Source organism: Somniosus microcephalus, chromosome 2 (genome assembly GCF_052327205.1).
Source record: "Somniosus microcephalus isolate GS21.2 chromosome 2, FLI_Smic_1.0, whole genome shotgun sequence".
NCBI lineage: Eukaryota > Metazoa > Chordata > Chondrichthyes > Squaliformes > Somniosidae > Somniosus > Somniosus microcephalus.
Genome location: NC_140988.1, coordinates 80,408,669 through 80,430,091, shown reverse-complemented (window position 1 = coordinate 80,430,091; position 21,423 = coordinate 80,408,669). Strand labels below are relative to the sequence as shown.

Sequence of the window (21,423 nt, the reverse complement as noted above, 5' to 3'; positions counted from 1 at the left end):
CTAATTTATATTTCCTGGTTTGGACTCTGCGAGTCTCAGTGAGGATTGTTCAATCTGATTAGTTGAACAGCCTCTCTATTACTTGACCCTGCTCACATATGCCATGGATCCCCTGTAGAGGGCGCCGCACTGAACCAGACACCAGATTAATAGAAATCTCCACTAACAAGCCCGCAAAAAGTCCGTGGGCCACTATCAGCAAGGTAAATGGCGAAAACTGGTCCTTCACCACCAAGAGCAAAGGTCCAGAATTTGCTGTAGCAGAGCATCTAACACAACAACTGCCATTCATTAAACTTGCCCTTTAGCTCAAAATATTTTGCCCTCAAAGTTGCTGAAAGTGCGAGCTGATAACTGCACAGTGAAGGAAAAAAGGCATCTGGGACCCGAGTAAACTGGGCTATCAACAGGGTATCTCCTTAACCAATCAGTTTGAAAGATGGTGAAATATACACAGGAAGGTCTGAGAAGGATGGTGAATTAAAGGAGGAGGTGAATTCAAAGTCAAATCAGGTATACAGAGAAAGAAAAAGAGAGGGAAAGAAGGATTGGTTTAAGAGAGACAGAAAGGAAAAGTAAGAAAAAAATAATTTAAAATTTGACAATTTTAAATCTCCCTGAAAAATTCAAAACCTGAAGGAATGAGACTCCACACTTGTAATAGTTCATTTTCAGTGCCGGAGAAGTCATTACCACTTAGCACATTGTTAAAAGCGTACTTAACTTTCTGTGACAAATTTAATGGGCAATTACAGCAAGTTCCTAAAAAAAAAAACAGGGAGGCTAAGGGGGAAATGCCATTTTCACGAAGCGAACAGCGGAGCAGCACAACTCGGACAGCAACTTTTGGATATTTGAGTTTAACTGTGCATCTGCTCTTCGCCTGAAGTTGCTGTACCATTTACCCATAAATAACAGTGAGCACTATTAGCCTTGCTGTTATTTCAACAGCAAATTCTGGCCTAATGTAACTACCTTAAAACTTTGGTGTACTTCTTGTCTGCCATTGTCCAGTTCTGGGATTTAAAGAAGTTATTCCCAAGATTCTTTAAGTCTTCTGCAATCTGTACAATTGTATCATCCTGTTTAAGTAGAAATATAAAAAAATGCTTCATCAGTCTATGAAACTACATTAAGATAATCAGTGTGCATTGCAGCAGAAGTAAAGAGGGAAATCTCACATGCTATCCCAATTTTGATTTCAAATTACTGGTTCAGTTATTTTTCACCTACCTAACCCTAATAGCACTTTTAAACTGCAGGGTCACCTCTGACAGCAAGGTGAAGACAACCCTGTAACAGATGACCTGGCAGCCATGCCACCAAAACCCTTCTGGAGTGATTGCATCTTCAACAGAAAAACCAGCCAAGTTAAATGGCTCCTGCTCTTCACAGCTCACTTAATCTTGCACCACTTTTTCCATTGGTGGCCATGCATAATTTTTGTGTTTTCAATCCGCCACACAGTACAAATGGGGCAAATTCAACAGCATGGGAGCCAACCCAATTACAGAACTACAGGAAACTTTGGTTTATCCGGAGGTTATATGTCCGGAATACTCGATCTAACGGCAAAAATCAGGAGCTGTTTTCTATAAGTTTTTTTTAGTTCTCGTTGCTTTTTTTCCCCCAGTCAGGCACTGCAACGTCTGTAGCTATAGCAACAGCTTCAGCTAGAGACGCTTGCAGCTGCAGCCGACTGTTTAGAAGCTGTTGCTAAGCAACAGTGTTTGTTGTCAGATACGGAGATGAAAACCTCCGTATGCTTCAACATTAACTTTGTATGTCCGGCAGTTTTGATAGATCGGCAACAGCTTGGTCCCGTCGGTGCCGGATATCACAAAGTTTCCTGTACTTCAGTAAAATGTAAGCAGCATTAGTCAACTTACTATATGTAGCTTCCTATTGTGTATCTAAACAACTAACATAAGAAATAGGAGCAGGAGTAGGCCATTTGGCCCCTTGAGCCTGCGCCACCATTCAATATCATGGCTGATGTTCTACCTCATCTACACTTTCCTGCACTATCCCCATATCCCTTGATTCCCTTAATATTCAAAAATCTATCAATCTCGGTCTTGAATAAATGGCCGACCCCTTATTCTGAGACTGTGATCCCTGGTTCTAGGCTCCCCAGCCAGGGAAAACATCTTCCCTGCATCTAACCGGTCAAGCCCTGTAAGAATTTTGTATGTTTCAATGAGATTACCTCTCATTCTTCTAAACTCTAGAGAATATAGGCCTAGTCTACTCGATCTCTCCTCATAGGACAATCCCTCCATCCCAGGAATCAATCTGGTTAACCTTCGTTGCACTCCCTCTATGGCAAGTATATCCTTCCTTAGGTAAGGAGACCAAAACTGTACACAATACTCCAGGTGTGGTCTCATCAGGGCTCTATATAATTTCAGCAAGATGTCTTTACTCTTATACTCAAATCCTCTTGTAATAAAGACCAACATACCATTTGCTTTCCTAATTGCTTGCTGTACCTGCGTGTTAACTTTGTGATTTGTGTACAAGGACACCCAGGTCCCTCTGAACACCAACATTTCCCAATCTCTCACCATTTAAAAAATACTCTGCTTTTCTATTTTCCCCACCATAGATTCCTACTAACACCTAGGACGCAGCACTAAAATTTACATTGTTGCAGCTGGTAGGATTGGTGATCCCAAAAACATCTGATCAAACAAGTAGGGTGATCGCCCAGCTAATAACACTGAAGAACTTTTTAAAATGCTTCTAAAAACTGGACATTAAAAAAACTTGGATTTTCAATGTTTCCAAATTGTGCAACAACCAGTGGATCATTCAATCCTATTCTACTCTCTGTACCAAAAAATAAATACACATGTTCTTGACTTCCAGAAGGCATTTGATAAAGTCCCACATAAGAGACTGTTAACCAAGGTAGAAGCCCATGGAATGGAGGACAAATTAATGACCTGGTTAGGAAATTGGCTGAGCGGCAGGAGACAGAGAGTAGGGATAATGAGTAGGTATTAAAATTGGCAGGATGTGACGAGTGGTGTCCCGCAGGGATCTGTGTTGGGGCCTCAACTATTCACAGTACTTATTAACGACTTTGATGACGGCATAGAAAGTCATATATCCAAATTTGCCGATGACACAAAGATAGGCGGTATTGTAGATGATAGCATAAAATTACAAAGGGATATCGATAGATTAAATGAATGGGCAAAACTGTGGCAAATGGATTTCAATGTAAGCAAATGTGAGGTCATCCATTTTGGATCTAAAAAAAGGATAGAACAGGGTAGTTTCTAAATGATGAAAAGCTAAAAACAGTGGAGGTCCAAAGAGACTTGGGGGTCCAGGTACACAGATCATTAAAATGTCATGAACAGGTACAGAAAATAATCAAAAAGGCTAATGGAATGCTGGACTTTTTATCTAGAGAACTAGAATACAAGGGTGTAGAAGTTATGCTGCAGCTATACAAAGCCCTGGTTAGACCACACCTGGAGTACTGTGAGCAGACCTCAGGAAGGATATATTGGCCTTGGACGGAGTACAGCGTAGGTTTACCAGAATGATACCCGGACTTCAAGGGTTAAGTCACGAGGAGAGAATTCACAAATTAGGGTTATATTCCTTAGAATTTAGAAGGTCAAGGGGTGATCTGATCGAAAATTTCAAGATATTAAGGGGAACAGATAGGGTGGATAGAGAGAAACTTTCCGCTGGTTGGGGATTCTAGGACTAGGGAACATAGTCTAAAAATTAGAGCCAGACCTTTCAGGAGTGAAATTAGGAAACACTTCTACACACAAAGGGTGATAGAAGTTTGGAACTCTTTTCCACAAACGACAACTGATGCTAGATCAATTGTTAATTTTAAATCTGAGATTGATAGCTTTTTGTTAACCAAAGGTATTAAGGGATATGGGCCAAAGGCGGGTATATGGAGATAGGTCACAGATCAGCCATGATCTCATTGAATGGCGGAACAGGCTCAAGGGGCTGAATGGCCTACTCTTGTTCCTATGTAACTGAATTCTGTACTGTCAGAATTTAAAATAAATACAATTACTTTGTACACCAGTCTGTAATTGTTCTACAGTAAACCTCATTACTTAAGCAACAATGTCAACTTGGTTCCATCACTTCAATGTACTGAACTTGTACAGAACAGTGTGTGCGGTGGTGAACAAAGCTATCAATTTAGTTCAATAAATCTATCAGAGCCATAGCGTATTACTGGAAGAATTCCACAGTAGTAATGTAGCGTTTTTACTGTGCTTGTTCCTGCAATCAAGTGGTGATTTTGGTAATGTTCCAAACCCTGCAATTTTAAAAACATTGGTGGTGCCAGTCAGTGAAAAACCAGAGGCCAAACAGGGCATCTTCATTTCAACTTCCCTCAACAGCACACTGTGGTTGGCCCAAGAAAACCCCAATGAAGTGGGAAGACAAGGTCAGCTCTCCTTTCCTACTTTCCTTAGTCAAGAACAGAGACATTTGAGGGCAGGCAGCTCTGCAATTTAACTTTCTTGTTATTATTTAGCGTATGCAGACTTAGCATATAGGCCACCACTTTCTTGTTGAAGACCAAGCATTCAACCTACCAAGTTGTCCACCACTAGGCCACTTTATAATGTCAAGGTGAAATAGATTTCTCTTTGGTCTTATGCAACAAATTTATAGATGAAGCAGAAACAAATAAAGGGGTGTGAATTCTCCTGATGCCTCAGTAGGTAAATGGTATTCTACTGAGCTATGTGGATCAGGAAGGCCCCAAGTTCAGCTCAGGGTCTGTGCTCAATTAGTGATTTTCAGCCAGGGTATCAGTGGGGACATTTAATTGGTCTCAGTGCCCCTTGGCTAAGGAGGGAAGATAAAGCTCCCATTCACAATTGCCATCTAGTGACCTCTACAGGATATTGTATGAGAACAAGATCAGACATGGATTTGATACTTCTTCCTACTTCAGTCAAATAGTCTTTCAACATTCTCAATCTAGATTTGCACATGAAAAATAGCCACTTAGATGAGATACTGGAGGAGTGCCAACATCCGTGGAACAGAACCCCAGCGTGCCTTTAGGAGAGCAGTGGAGAACATTGGAAAAAAAAGTTAGTTATACAGTTTCCCAAGCAAAACCATTTGGAAGAGGGCAGGGAAACCATAAACTACTTACATCATTCATATCTCTATCAATATCCTCTGGAAAGTCTGGGTATGCATCCCCTGATCCATCAGCAGGAGCTAGACCCCAGTCATCTCCTTCTTTAATCTCTCCACAGTTTTCTATAATACATTGCTGCCAAAAATAAAACACACCTTTAGTAAATAGCCCAGGAAAGCAAGATGCTATACAGGTTAAGGTTTACACTGTTAGGAATATTTAGTAAATGAAAGCATCTACTGTTATCACAGCCATAGATATTTCCACTTCTTTGTATCTTGCAGAACCTGACAAAATAAGGGCAGTGTATTGTATTATGTATTAAGAGGTTGCACTGTATTTTTCCTGGAACATATTGTGCCTATATAACACTATAAAAACACACTCACTCACTCACTCACTCACTCACTCTCACTTGATTAAGATAAGTCTGGCAAAGTAGACCTCACGGAGAGAAGTGCTGGAGAGCCAATTCTTGTTTAAAAAAATTAAAGATAGCAAAAAAAAATGCATACAGCTACGGTATTCCTTTTAAATTACTGAGGTGAAAAGATAGTGTCGGATCCGGTACAGAATGTTTGCAGACAGAACTGGCAATTCCCAACATGCTTGTTGAGAGCATAAGAGGAAACTATTTGTGGAGGATCATAGAACCACAGAAGTTTACAGCACAAGAAAAGCCCATTGTGTCTGTGCCAGCTCTTTACTAGTGCAATCCAAAGCGAAACCCACTGTCCTGCTCTCTCCACATAGCCTGTGACTTCCTCTGCTTCAAATATTTATCTAATTTCCTTTTAGAAGCAGCGATGGTCTCTGCCTCAATGTCAAAGCTTTCTATACTCCAACCACCCTATAAAGAAATTTCTCCTAATCTCTATCCTCACTCTGTGATAATGCTAAATTGACAAACCCCCTCATCACTTACTCCCCAACTAGAGAATAGTCTTTCCCTATGAACTCACTCATAACCCTTCATAATTTAAAAAAACCTCAATTAAATGTCCTCTAAGCCTTCAGTATCTCAGTTTTCTCCTCACAACTATAGTTTCCCATCTCTGCCATCATCCTGGTGAATCTACGCTATATACTCTCTATGGATTAAGTGGTCTTTTAATAGGGTGTCCAAAACAGCAAAATATCTCAATCATGCATTAATTTATCATGACTTCTTTACTCTTGTACTTTATACCCCCATTTATATCAAAGCACTGTTAGTTATTTTTTTCTGGATTAATATACCTGCACTTGCACTTTGAGAATAATGTATTTGAACCCCTAGATCTCTGTTCATCCATACCTTTCAGAACCGTTATGAATTTGGATCTGCTGCAGAGGTCCAGTCGCTCCCTTAAGTGGCCTAAGCATCTTACTTTTGTTGGAATTGACTCTAACTGCCCTAAATCTATTTGTATGATAGCATGACCCAGGGATGTAAAAGTGCATCCCTCACTATCTGAACAGGAACTCTCATCTTCTGCACGTTTTTTCAATCTCTCTGAAGGCGAACCACGTTAAACTAGGTGGGGCAAAGCTTGGTTTGAATCATTAAGCTGCTTTAATCCACAATAAAGCAAATGTACAGAGCAATAGTTATGATCAGGTTGGCCTATTTCAATCAATACAACTTGATGACGCAGGATATGAAAAGTAATGGACGCGTGACACAATCTCACTTTGGTGGGTTGCCAGTCCTACAGCTCAGGGCAGGTTAGACTAGTGTATAGTTACCTAATAATTTATCCTCCTTGAACAAAGGTGTTTAGATTCAAGTGGAATATCAATTCTTAAATTAACATAAGAAAATGGTAGGCAGACACACTCAAGCAAGCTACTTTCTGAGAGGTTTAATGTCAGTTGAGGAAAGGGAGTAAGTCAGATTTGTTGAAAAACAATAAAAAGCAGTTTTAAGTTACTAAAGTAACCAGCAATGTTTCACTCCACAGCCAGATAGGAAAGGGGGAGGAGGAGATTAAAATAGCCTCATCTCCATCAAAAAATGTTTTATTTGTAAAGTTAATGAATTATTTTGGTCACTGAAGACCAGGAAATAGCATCATTATTGGGGAAAATATTTGTACATTACACCTTTATCATTAAACCCTAGAACATCTCATCTCAGTAACCAACTCACTACCACTTTGCTCAAAATTGGTCATGTTAAATTTGAAATTATTCATAAAGCAAGAGTTAAACACCAGATTTTAAATGTTACATAAATTAAAATACAAGCATAAATTAAAATACATAAGATTACATAGGATATACGGCACAGAAACAGGCCATTTGGCCCAACCAGTCCATGCCGGCGTTTATGCTCCACTCCCGTCTTTCGTCATCTAAATCTATCAGCATAACCCTCTATTCCCTTCTCCCTCGTATGCTTGTCCAGCCTCCCCTTAAATGCATCTATATTATTCGCTTTAACTACTCCCTGTGGTAGTGAGTTCCACAATGTCACCACTCTTTGGGTAAAGAAGTTTCTTCTGAATTCCCTATAGGATTTCTTGGTGACTATTTTATATTGATGGCATCTAATTATGCTCTTCCCCACAAGTGGAATCATTCCCTCTATCAAAACCTTTAATTATTTTAAAGACCTCTATTAGGTCACCCCTCAGCCTTTTTTCAAGAGAAAAGAGACCCAGCCTGTTCATCCTTTCCTGATATGTATACCCTCGCATTTCTGGTATCATCCATGTAAATCTTCTCTGCACCCTCTCCAGTGCCTCTATATCCTTTTAATAATATGGCGGCCAGAATTGCACGCAGTACTCCAAGTGTGGTCTAACCAAGGTTCCATACAGGTTTAGCATAACTTCCCGACTTTTCAATTCTATCCCTCTAGAAATAAACCCTAGTGCTTGGTTTGCTTTTTTATGGCCTTGCTCACCTGTGGCGCAACTTTCAGTGATTTGTGTATTTGTACTCCGAGATCCCTTTGTTCCTCTACCCCACCTAGACTCGCACCCTCCAAGTGGTAAGTGACTTCCCTATTCTTCCTACCAAAATGTAATACCTCACATTTATCTGTATTGAACTTCATTTGCCAATTATTTGCCCATTCTGCAAGTTTATTAATGTCCTCCTGTAATTTGTTCCATGTCCTCCTCAGTACTGACTATCCCCCCCCCAATTTGGTATCATCCGCAAATTTAGAAATGGTGTTTTTGATTCCAGAGTCTAAATCATTAATGTAAATTGTCCCAGCACTGATCCTTGTGGAACACCACTACCCACCTCTGCCACTGTGAATAGCTACCCTTTACTCCCACTCTGCTTTCTGTCTCGAAGCCAGCTAGCAATCCATTCTGCTACTTGTCCCGACTCCGCATTCTCTGACCTTATTCATTAGTCTATTATGTGGTACCTTATCAAAGGCCTTTTGAAAATCTAGATAAATTACATCTACTGCATTACCATTATCCACTCTCTCTGTTACCTCTTCAAAAAATTCAATGAGGTTGGTCAAGCAAGATTATACCTTTTTGAAAATACAAGCAATCAAAAATCCAATAGCTATATCTGAAACTATTATTCTGTATGTTTTGGCTATATTTTTTCTCACCTTTACAGGCTTCTCATCTTTCACTTCTACACTTTCCAGCATCTTTACCACTCCCATTCCTTTCAGCGCCCGACCAAAAATCACATGTTTGTTATCCAGATGAGGAGTAGGCACTGTTGTGATGAAGAACTGTGAACCATTGGTGTTTGGTCCTGCATTGGCCATGCTGAGTAGTCCTGCCTGATCATGCTGCAAGGATATAGAGAGAAATAACTTGTGTGAAGAACAAATATCAGAATCTTCATTTTAATAACACAAAATTAAGATATAAGGAAACTATTTAAAAAATGCAGTTTTACACATGTGCTAAATTGAATAAGATAGATCACAGAGCACAATGATTTTGCCTTTTCATTTATTTGCAAATACATTTTTAAATTACATTTACTTGATAAATCTGTCCATTAATGTAATAAGATTTGTCTACGGTTGAGACACTGTTCATTAATCCATGGTAAAAAAAAAGTCCACGTTTATATACAACCACTGGGGGGAGTTCTTTTCAGTATCTCAGACAGTTTTATGCTAATAATTCACGATATAAGTGTGCAAGAGCTCAAATGTGAAGACAGCAGAAGTGGATAAAACTTTTTTTTTTAAATCTTGCTGAGCTTTATGCTCAATGTCAGTGCCAAAAAATGAAAGATTTTTTATGCTACGCACAACTGTGTAAACATCCCCAGGTCAGGGTATTGCACAATTAGATGAAAAGTAAAGTTCCCTCTACTCTGCCTAACAATATGGTTCGGCCTTAAACCTCAGATGTCAGTCCTTACTGCATCAGTGTGAGAGTTTCCAATTATCATTTAGTGTTAAATTGTGCCCTGGGTCCATGCACATTGGATTAAGGCCAAACTCTTCTTGTACGACCCCTGCAGACAGAGGAGATTTTCATCTCATCAGCTTGAGCTAGATTTGAACCTTTGTCCCAGAGGTAAAAACCAAATGAGATTAGATTTTAGTTTATGTTATTGTTGATCAAGTCAAACAGCATGATGGGCCTTCAAATCATGATGCAGAAAGTTATGTGGCATTTTACATACCCCACGGAAAATCATCATATATCCACATCACAAAATCCATGATCTATTACCATTGATTCAGTCACTGTACAAGTATTCACTACCCACTCCCTTCTTTTTTAACCTTGTAATGAAAGTTTTCATCTTCGAATTTCTCTCCATAAATACTTTCTCCTCCAGTTCCATTCTGATTGGAAAAGTCTCCTCCCTGGATCATAAACTTCTTTATAACTGAAAAGATCAGAAATCATTATTTAATTTTTTTTAATAATTTGAATGCACGGTTAATTTAAAGTGGAGATTCACATATTCATGGTGACACAGTGCAGCAATTGACTTACTCCTGTGGAAAGGGCAGCCTTTGAAATGCAGAGGTTTTCCAGTGGTTGGTCCAATTCCCTTCTCTCCAGTGCATAAAGCACGGAAATTCTCAGCCGTTTTAGGACAGATATCAGCAAACAGCTCCAGAACTATCCGTCCAACTACAACAATAAAGATACTGCACATTAGATCTCAAACAAAGGGACTTCTGCAAAAAAAGGTGTACACTGAATAAAATATTTCAGTCAATGAAATCCACAGGCAATCAAATAGTTGAGCTAGTCACCATCAGCATTGTACACCTCTGTGCACCCACTCGAACTGATGGCTAACTTTCTCCAAAAGAAGTCCTTTTAAAAGAAGAGCCGATCAACCATGTTAATTAAGATTATGAAAACAAAAATGTTATCCTTGCTAATGATACTGAACCAGATTACATCAATTTACACTGGTGCAAACTTGATGGAGTTGCACAATTAGATTCTGGTGAAGTCTGCTAACCTAAGAATCTGAGAGAGATCAGCTGTTACGTTTTTGAGTTTTTCACCCTAGTGCCAGCAACCATTCCCATAAACAGATATTTTGTCCTCTACAAACCAGAGTGTGTTTTATAATATAGTAAATGTAGCAAAACTCAGGGGTTGAACAGAGTTCTGTAGTCACTTATACTCCAGCTTACTGGATAGAGCAGGTGTCACCAACGTACTTACAGTAGGTAAAAAAATGAACTCTACCAGACTGCAATTTAGGTTATAAATTACAAGACAAGATTATTTATCATTAAGCAGTATATATTTACAGCAATTACAAACTTTAGTAAGTAAGGTAACCATCCGTCTTGGAAAACGATGGTGCAAGGACCAAAACAATTTGCCATGCTGCAACATCATGAGTGTCTGAAGAGTCCAATTCTCAAATGGAAGACCTTGCCATTGATGGTGCAGGCGTAAATCATAGGGCCAGATGATGAAGCTCGCAAAGGATTAACTTAAGGCCTGATGTACTTTCCTCTTCACTCTCTTCCTTTACTCTCTCAGCCCTCTAGTGTGGCCTCTTGTTAGCTAGTTTGCAGTATTGATGTTGAAAGTTTAAGTCCCTCTTGCAAAAAAGTCTTTGAACCCGAGACTAAGTTGGTCCAGCGGCCTTGAAGCATCTACAAGTTCCCCGTGCAAAAGATCCTGTGGAATATACCCATCTTTCATCCAATATAGATGACCAAGCCACCGGCGGCATCGGTGTTGAGAAAGTTATTGGTATTGCCAAATTAGTTTTGTAAACTTTAGTATTATTTAGTAAATGTCAAATGCAAGCAAGACCCTTCTTCTGTGTGAGCCCTCAATATAAAACTGAAGCTAAAAACAAGGTTCCTTGAGTGACTGTCTGCCAACACAGAGCTTCATTAGCCTTTACCCCATGGTCTCAGACTGACTAGTGACCAGGTCGCAGGTTACATTGAATTGACAGCACAGAAACAGACCATTCGGCCCAAGCCGGTGTTTATGCTCCACACAAGACTCCTCCCACCTTACTTCACCGAACCCCATCAACATATCCTTCTATTCCTTTCTCCCTCGTGTTTATCTATCTTCCCCTTAAATGCAAATATGCTATTCGTCTCAACTACTCCTTGTGTGGCGAGTTTCACATTCTAAATCACGCTCAGCAACAACGACGTGTATTTATATGGCACCTCTAACATAGTAAAACGTCCTAAGGAGCTTCACGGGAGCGTTATCAAACAAAACTTGACACCAAGCCACATAAGGAGATATTAGGCTGGATGTCAAAGAGGTAGGATTTAAGGAGCGTTTTAAAGGAGGACAGAGTGGTAAAGAGAGACAGAGAGGTTAAGATGGGGAATTCCAGAGCTTAGGGCCTCGGCAGTTGAAGGCACGGCCGCCAATCGTGGAGCGATTAAAATCAGGGATGCACAAGAGGCCTGAATTGGAGGAGCACGGATATCTCGGAGGATTGTAGGGCTGGAGGAGGTTACAGAGATAGGGAGGGGCGAGGCCAGGGAGCAATTTGAAAACGAGGAGGAGAATCTCAGGCAGTCTCTCTGAAAGAAAGAAAGACTTGCATTTATATAGCACCTTTCACGACCACCGGACGTCTCAAAGCGCTTTACAGCCAATGAAGTACTTTTGAAATGGAGTCACTGTTGTAATGTGGGTAAAGAAGCTTTTCCTGAATTCCCTACTGAATTTATTATTGACTATCTTATATTTATGGCACCTAGTTTTGGTTGCCAAATATAAGCCCAGAACTCATGACGACAAGGCAATCCGCCAAACTCAGATATAGCTGTCAATCAAAACCAACTTGCTTTACAAAGATCTACAGGTTATCAAATGCACAGGGCGTTCACTGGTTAGGGAAATCTCTAGCACCCTTTGAAGTTCAAGAGCTTTGACTGCAGAAAATTAACTCTTCTCTAGACAACCAACAGGAATCCAGCTAGGACAGAACACTGCTACAGGATCTGCTTTTCAGACATTAGTTTATTAAATTACCGTTTGAATAAGACACAGATGCATATTAATGCCTAGGATATGGTCAGCAAATGTATTCACTACAGCTTGATGAATCAGCTAACAGTACTTAATTTTAACCTTATGTTTACTATGATTAGCAAGAAATAATCCAATAAATAATCTATCAAACAAAAATGCTCCATTTTTGTTAGCACAGCTTAAATCTGTTACAATTTAAAATGTGAGAATTGTATCAGACCCTAGAAAACTTTGTACAAACGCTAGATTTCTACATCCATGTCATATTGGATCCAGATTCTGTTGTGGCAAAAACTCAGAATACTGTAACAGGACTACCTGTTAGTTAAGAAACTGCAACAGAAAAGGATTGTAAATGTTCCTCTTTCCCATTTGAGCTACAAAAATGTCTCGATGATTCTCTAGGAAGAAACAAAAAAGGTGAAAATAAAACAAAGCTATGTTGGCACAATGTTCAACTGTATTTTCAAAGTGGTCAATCAAATAGAATTCTTTGCCTGGGCAGTGAGGAACAGTAGATTATATGACCATCGCAGGGATTGGGGACACCATTGCTGATTTCAACATATCCTCACCTGATGACCATGGGATGTATACAACTTGGGGGGGGAGGGGGGGGAAAGAGAGCAGCAGTGCCACTTTCACCCCAAAACAAAACGTTATGGGGAGTTATATACAGACCCCCAAACAGTAATGCCGAGGTTGGGGATGGCATTAATCGGGAAATTAGAGACGCATGCAATACGGGCACAGCAGTTATCATGGGTGACTTTATAATCTACATATAGATTGGGCTAACCAAATTAGTAATACCGTGGAGGAGGAATTCCTAGAGTGTATACGGGATGGTTTCCTGGACCAATATGTCGAGGAACCAACTAGAGATCAGGCTATCTTAGACTGGGTATTATGTAATGAGAAAGAATTAATTAGCAATCTTGTTGTGCGAGGCCCCTTGGGGAGGAGCGATCATAATATGATAGAATTCTTAATTAAGATGGAATTCTTCATTAAGATGGAGAGTGAAGTAGTGGATTCAGAGACTTGGGTCCTGAATTTAAATAAAGGAAACTACAATGGTATGAGGCACGAGTTGGCGAGGATGGGTTGGGGAACGTTACTTAAAGGGTTAACGGTGGATAGGCAATGGCAAACATTTAAAGATCGCATGGATGAACTACAGAATTTGTTCATCCCTGTTTGGCATAAAAATAAAACAAAAAAGGTGACTCAACCGTGGCTAACAAGGGAAATTAGGGATAGCATAGGATCCAAGGAGAGGACATATAAATTGGCCAGAAAAAGCAGCAAACCTGAGGATTGGGGGCAGTTTAGGATTCAACAAAGGAGGACAAAAGGATTAATTAAGAGGGGGAAAATAGAGTATGAGAGTAAGCTTGCAGGGAACATAAAAACAGACTGTAAAAGCTTCTATAGATATGTGAAGAGAAAAAGATTGGTGAAGTCAAGCGTAGGTCCCTTGCAGTCAGAATCAGGGGAATTTATAATGGGGAACAAAGAAATGGCTGACCAATTAAATACATACTTTGGTTCTGTCTTCACAAAGGAGGACACAAATAACCTCCCAGAGATGTTGGGGAACATAGGGTCTAATGAGAGGGAGGAACTGAATGAAATCAGTATTGTTAAGGAAATTGACGGGATTGAAGGCTGATAAATCCCCAGGGCCTGATAATCTACATCCTAGGGTACTTAAGGAAGTGGCCCTAGAAATAATAGATGCATTGCTGATCATCTTCCAGAGCCTATAGAATTTTGGAACAGTTCCCATGGATTGGAGGGTAGCTAATGTAACCCCACTATTTAAAAAAGGTGGTAGAGAGAAAACGGGGAATTATAGACTGGTAAGGCTGACATTGGTAGTGGGGAAAATGCTAGAGTCCATTATAAAAAATGTAATAGCAGAGCACTTGGAAAACAGCGACAAGATCGGACAAAGTCAACATGGATTTACAAAAGGTAAATCATGCTTGACTAATCTACTGGAATTTTTTGAGGATGTAACTGGTAGAATAGATAAGGGAGAACCAGTGGATGTGGTGTATTTGGACTTTCAGAAGGCTTTCGATAAAGTCCCGCATAAGAGATTAGCGTGCAAAGTTAAAGCACATGGGATTGGGAGTAAGGTACTGACTTGGATAGAGAACTGGTTGGCAGACAGCAAGCAAAGAGTTGGAATAAACGGGTCTTTTTCCGAGTGGCAGGCAGTGACTAGTGGGGTACCGCAGGGATTGGTGCTAGGACCCCAGCTATTCACAATATATATTAATGATCTAGACAAGTGAACTAGAAGTAATATCTCCAAGTTTGCAGATGACACAAAGCTGGGTGGGCGTGTGTGCTGTGAGGAGGATGCAGAGAAACTCCAATATGATTTGGACAGGTTGGGTGATTATACTGGCAGATGCAGTATAATGTGGATAAATGCGAGGTTATCCACTTGGCTGGCAAAAACAGGAAGCAGATTATTATCTGAACGGCAATAGATTGGGAAAAGGGGAAGTGCAACGAGACCTGGGTGTCCTTGTGCACCAGTCGCTGAAGGTAAGCATGCAGGTGCAGCAGGGGGTTAAGAAGGCAAATGGTATGCTGGCCTTCATGGCGAGACGATTCGAGTACAGGAGTAAGGATGTCTTGCTGCAGTTGTTCAGGGCCTTGGTGAGATCACACCTTGAGTATTGTGTGCAGTTTTGGTTGCCTCATCTGAGGAAGGATGTGATATGCCTATCAATTAGTCCAATAAAAGGCGACGAGTTAAGAACGTAACTGAAGGTTTTTATTGGCTAAATAACAGAGCCCACCCTCGTGGGTGATCCGATCCAACAGGGAGGAATACTAGCCAGTCAGCTACCTTTATACCTGGGCAGGTAATGGGCGGAGTCGGAGGTGGTCAGCCCAGGTATAACAGTGCGACAAGAGGCGACCTCGTGTAGTGATGTGACAGTGAGAACAGTGAGAACAATATACAGTGATAACTATAACAGTGGTTTACCACATTCACCCCTTGTTTAGATTAGAGTCCGGCGGGGTGAAGTGTATTACCAGCTCTGGTATGTCAGTCTGTCCGGAGGCTTCGTTAGCCTCTCCGATCGTCGCAGCGGCGGTGTTACATTATCCGGTGTTAAAGCTGGTGTCTGCGTAGTCGGCAAAGGCTCGTGGGGTTCCGGCATGCCGTCTACCTCGGCTGGACTCGGGGGGTTGGGAGGGGGGGGTGAGGGTGCGAGGTCTCGTAAGGAGACAGTGTCCTCCCGTCCGTCTGGGTAAGCCACATAGGCGTACTGGGGGTTGGCGTGCAGGAGGTTCACCTTCTCGACCAGGGGGTCCGTTTTATGGGCCCTCACGTGCTTTCGCAGCAAGACGGGTCCCGGAGAGGTCAGCCAGGTTGGTAGGGTGGTTCCCGTAGTCGACTTCCTGGGGAAGACAAACATTCGGGCATCTGTCTTGCTGCGAAAGCACGTGAGGGCCCATAAAACGGACCCCCTGGTCGAGAAGGTGAACCTCCTGCACGCCAACCCCCAGTACGCCTATGTGGCTTACCCAGACAGACGGGAGGACACTGTCTCCTTACGAGACCTCGCACCCTCACCCCCCCCTCCCAACCCCCCGAGTCCAGCCGAGGTAGACGGCATGCCGGAACCCCACGAGCCTTTGCCGACTACGCAGACACCAGCTTTAACACCGGATAATGTAACACCGCCGCTGCGACGATCGGAGAGGCTAACGAAGCCTCCGGACAGACTGACATACCAGAGCTGGTAATACACTTCACCCCGCCGGACTCTAATCTAAACAAGGGGTGAATGTGGTAAACCACTGTTATAGTTATCACTGTATATTGTTCTCACTGTTCTCACTGTCACATCACTACACGAGGTCGCCTCTTGTGTTTAATAACAAGCTGAGGGGCAAGATCAAGAACGACAAAATCTTGAGGTGGAGAATCGAGCTTTCCACCTATGATTATGAGATCTTGTACCGGCCCGGTAAACTGAACGACCCCCCTGATGCTCTTTCACGCATTACATGCGCCAGCGCGCAAAGTGATAGACTTCAGACCCTCCACAATGACCTCTGCCACCCCGGAGTCACCAGACTCTACCATTTCATTAAGGCCCGCAACCTGCCATACTCCATCGAGGAGGTCAGGACCATGACCAGGAACTGCCAGATCTGTGCTGAGTGCAAACCGCACTTCTATAAGCCGGACAGAGCAAGCCTGATCAAGGCCACCCGCCCCTTCGAGCGTCTGAGCATCGACTTCAAGGGGCCCCTACCGTCATCCGACCGTAATGTGTACTTCCTCAACATCGTTGATGAGTACTCCCGTTTCCCCTTTGCCTTCCTTTGCCAATAAAATTGATATGCCTATCAATTAGTCCAATAAAAGGCGACGAGTTAAGAACGTAACTGAAGGTTTTTATTGGCTAAATAACAGAGCCCACCCTCGTGGGTGATCCGATCCAACAGGGAGGAATACTAGCCAGTCAGCTACCTTTATACCTGGGCAGGTAATGGGCGGAGTCGGAGGTGGTCAGCCCAGGTATAACAGTGCGACAAGAGGCGACCTCGTGTCGTGATGTGACAGTGAGAACAATATACAGTGATAACTATAACAGTGGTTTACCACAGGATGTTCTTGCCATGGAGGGAGTGCAGCGAAGATTCACCAGACTGATACCTGGGATGGCAGGAATGACGTATGAAGAGAGATTGGGTCAATTAGGCTTATAATCGCTAGAGTTTAGAAGAATGAGAGGAGATCTCATTGAAACTTATAAAATTCTAACAGGACTAAACAGACTAGATGCAGGAAGGATGTTCGCAATGGCGGGGGAGTCCAGAACCAGGGGTCACAGGCTAAGGATAAGGGGTAAGCCATTTAGGACTGAGATGAGGAGGAATTTCTTCACCCAGAGAGTAGTGAACCTGTGGAATTCTCGACAACACAAGGCAGTTGAGGCCAATTCATTAAATATATTCAAGAAGGAGTTGGATATATTTCTTAAGGCTAAAGGGATCAAGGGATATGGGGAGAAAGCAGGGACGGGGTACTGAATTTGGATGATTAGCCATGATCTCATTAAATGGTGGAGCGGTTCGAGGGGCCGAATGGCCTACTCCTGCTCCTATCTTCTATGTATCTATGTTTCTATGCAATGGAAAAGCATGGGCGATATTGGACAAGCAAAAAAAGACAAGGTAAACAGTCTTATAAACCACTAGCTGGAGTGCCCGGCGGTGCCGAGGGTTTTTTGAGGGCATGTTGTTATGAAAAAAGTAGAAATAATTTTTATGTATATAAATGAGTTTGTCTGTCTGTGTGGGAAGGAGAGAGAGGGAAAGAGAGAGGGGGAAGGAGAGAGAGAGAGGGGGAAGGAGAGAAAGGGGGAAGGAGAGAGAGAGAGAGGGGGGAGAGAGAGAGGGGGAAGGAGAGAGAGGCGGGGGGGGGGAGAGAGAGAGAGACTGGGGGAAGAGAGAGAGAGAGGGAGAGACGGGGGGGAAGAGAAAGAGAGACTGGGGGAAGGATATATATAAATGAGTTTGTCTGTCTGTGTGGGAAGGAGAGAGAGAGGGAAGGAGAGAGAGCGAGGGAAGGAGAGCGAGGGAAGGAGAGAGAGAAGAGAGAGGGGAAAGGAGAGAGAGGGAGGGGGAAGGAGAGAGAGAGAGGGGGAAGGAGAGAGAGAGAGAAGGAGAGAGAGACAGAGGGAAGGAGAGAGAGAGAGCGAAGGGGAGAGAGAGGGAAGGGGAGAGAGAAAAAAGAGGGGGAAGGAGAGAGGGGGGGAGAGAGAGAGGAGGAGAGAGAGAGAGAGAGAGAGAGAGAGAGGGGAGAGAGAGAGGAGAGAGAGAGAGACAGAGAGGGAGAGAGAAGGAGAGACAGAGAGAGAGAGGGAAGGAGAGAGGGGGAAGGAGAGGGGGAAGGGGAGAGAGAGACAGAGAGAGGGAAGGGGAGAGAGAGAGAGAGGCCTTGGTGACCTGGAGCCCCCGTGCGCCGCCGCTCACCTGCTCGCTTCCCTCTCCCCCGGGCTCTCGGGCCGCGCAGTTGATACCGCGGGGAAGGGGTAGGCAGTTTATCTTGCGCTCACCTGCTCGCTTCCCTCTCCCCCAGGATCTCGGGTGTTTGATGGGACAGTAGAGGGAGCTTTACTCGGTATCTAACCCGTGCTGTCGCTGCCCTGGGAGTGTTTGATCGGGCAATGCAGAGGGAGCTTTACTCTGTATCTAACCCAGGCCCCCGCCCACACACGCCATGAAACGCCCCCCGTGACGCACTGCGCTTCCCCCGTAGGATTAGTCAACCATCACGTCACTCAACGCTAATGAGCGGATTTAGTGTTTTTTGAACGTTTTTTAAAAGTAAATATGCCTATGACACTCCCCTGATTGGTCAACCGCTAATGAGGTTGGCAATTCACCTCACTGTTTCTCTCAATAACAATAAAACCCCCCTACCACTCTTACCAGTCATCTGAGATGTCAATGTTTGTGTCAAAGGCTACCAGATTTGGAAATTGAACAAATGTGGATGAAACTTCAAACGAAAGGGGGGGGAAAAAAACACCTTGGGCTTGTTTCAGACACTACTTCAGATTTTTGAAGGAGAAAGCCATTAAAAAAAAGTGCATTATTATTGTTGGAGAAGAAAAGTGACAGTTAATTCCAAAAATAAAAATGCAAAGCGGAGAGAGCTTCAATGAGCTGCCACAGGAAAGATGGCGGCGGTTTGCCAACGGCTGGCCATTGGGGCGGGGAAGGCGGGAAAAAGCAAGAGCGCGAGTGGGCAGCGCGCGAGAAACAGGGAGCGAGAAACAGGGAGCGCGCCAGAGTTTGAAATCAAACAAAACCGTTGGAGAAAGCACGTGATCGCTTTCGCCCGCCCGCTCCCTCCCTCAGCTGGGACACTGAGAGCGGACCGAGTAGGGTGAACCCCATGGGCGGGGGTGTCACGTGGTTCTCGGAGCCGGGTTTGCCAGACTCCCTCCGGCAGTTGCTGGGCTGGGACACGGAGAGTGAACCGAGTAGGGTGAACCCCGTGGGCGGGGTGGGGTGTCACGTGGTTCTCGGCGCTGGGACACTGAGAGCGGACCAAGTAGGGTGATACCCAGGCGGGGGTGTCACGTGGTTCTCAGTGCTGGGACATTGAACCGAGCCCCGGGACCGGGCCGAGGGGGAGAAAGGCCAAGTCCCCGGCTCGCAACCGCAAACGGAGCCGAGCCCCGGGACCGGGCCGAGTGGGGGAAAGGCCAAGTCCCCGGGCTGCGGCCCCAAACGGAGCCGAGCCCCGGGACCAGGCCGAGGGGGGGGAGAGGCCGAGTCCCCGGCCCGCGGCCGCAAACGGAGCCGAGCCCCGGGACCGGGCCGAGGGGGGGAAAGCCCGAGTCCCCGGCCGCAAACGGAGCCCAGCCCCGGGACCGGGCCGAGAGGGGGAAAGCCTGAGTCCCCCGGCCCGCGGCCGCAAACGGAGCCGAGGACCGGGCCGAGGGGGGGAAAGCCCGAGTCCCCAGCTGGGGCCTCCAGCTCCACAAGGTGGGGAGACCTTCCCTGGAAGACAACGGAGTTCCTTCATACTTGAAATGGATCACTTCATTTCTAACTGCTCCTAAATACTATTTAAAACTGAATTAATTTGTTCTTTTCCTTAGTTCCCTGTATTTAAGTTCAGGTTTTTAAGCACCCCATAGCTAAGAAGACAACTGCACTACGTGATCTGGCATTAAGCCATATAGAACAGGAAGGTGGCAGCTGTTAAAATGTGAATAAAAGTAAAAGCTGAGGTAAAGATGGCCGAATTAACGGCAGTTTGAAAGATTAGGCCCCGCCCACACGCGCCATGAAAGGCGCGCCATGAAAGGCCCCCCATGACGCAGCGCACTCCCCCCCGTGGGATTGGTCAACCTTCACGTCACTCAACGCTAATGAGCGGTAGGATTGGTCAACCGCTAATGAGCGGAATTTTGCTGTTTTTTGAACGTTTTTTGTATACTGTTCGAACAATTTATGTCTGACCAAAAAGTAAATATGCCTATGACACTCCCCTAATCATAAGCTTTCTTTTGATATAACATATGTGCAGGTACGCTCTATAACTTTTGAGTGATGCCCGGACATACAGACAGACAGATCGATCCTTTTATATATATAGATAGATAGATACTAGCTGGGGGAGCCCGGCTTTGCCAGGGCTGTTTTGGGCCGGGCGGTTTAAATCGAGTCCCAGGCTTTGGGGCCTGTCTGTCTGTCCCTGTGTGAATCTGCTGCCGGGCAACATTTCTACCTTTTAATAGCTTCAAAGATGAAAGTGAAAGTACTTAGAAAACGTTTTTGGTAAATGTGATGTTATTTTTAAAAGAGATACTAACTTTTTCGAAGCTGGATTAGCAGATTTTGAGCTGGAAGTAGTGAAGCAATGGCTGCCCGATGCCTGAGTTGAAAAGCATTAGTCCCACCCACAGACGCAGCGATTGGCCAACCATCAGGCAACTGAACTGTAGGATTGGTCAATCGTGACGGCACAGGATTGGTCGACCTTGACGTCAGTCAATCAATGCTATTAGCAGATAATGGGCTAAAAATTCAGTTGGGCGCCGTTTGGGGCGCCAAGCTCGCCTGGGCGCCGGAATTACCGCTGCGAGCAGAGCCACTTGCGCCATCCGGATATTCAGTTTCTGCGCCCCAAATGGAAGCGGGCCGCTAATTGAGGCTTCCTGCGCCCCGCTTGGGGCGCTGAAACTGAATATCGGCGCGCTAAGGGCCGCAGCGCCACAGCACGCTGCGGTACTGCAGGCCTTCCTCCCACTGTTAAGGGGGAGGTGCCTGCAACAGCGCGATCCC

At 43.9% G+C, this 21,423-nt stretch overlaps 2 protein-coding genes across 13 annotated transcripts in view; both read right to left on the bottom strand.

Moving 5' to 3' along the window:
• Positions 1 to 21,423, bottom strand: part of rapgef2b (Rap guanine nucleotide exchange factor 2b) — a 1,083,630-nt gene that overhangs the window by 209,859 nt on the left and 852,348 nt on the right. The gene's annotated exons all lie outside the window — the stretch shown is intronic.
• ppid (peptidylprolyl isomerase D) overlaps positions 1 to 21,423 on the bottom strand; it is a 54,091-nt gene that overhangs the window by 8,234 nt on the left and 24,434 nt on the right. For both annotated transcript variants that reach the window (XM_086010710.1, XM_086010700.1), the window contains exons 2-6: positions 10,081 to 10,221; positions 9,864 to 9,970; positions 8,718 to 8,906; positions 5,165 to 5,287; positions 976 to 1,082 (exon numbers count right to left, since the gene is read on the bottom strand). In XM_086010710.1, coding sequence (XP_085866836.1) covers positions 976 to 1,082; positions 5,165 to 5,287; positions 8,718 to 8,906; positions 9,864 to 9,970; positions 10,081 to 10,221 — 667 coding nt within the window. The remainder of the gene's footprint in view (positions 1 to 975; positions 1,083 to 5,164; positions 5,288 to 8,717; positions 8,907 to 9,863; positions 9,971 to 10,080; positions 10,222 to 21,423) is intronic.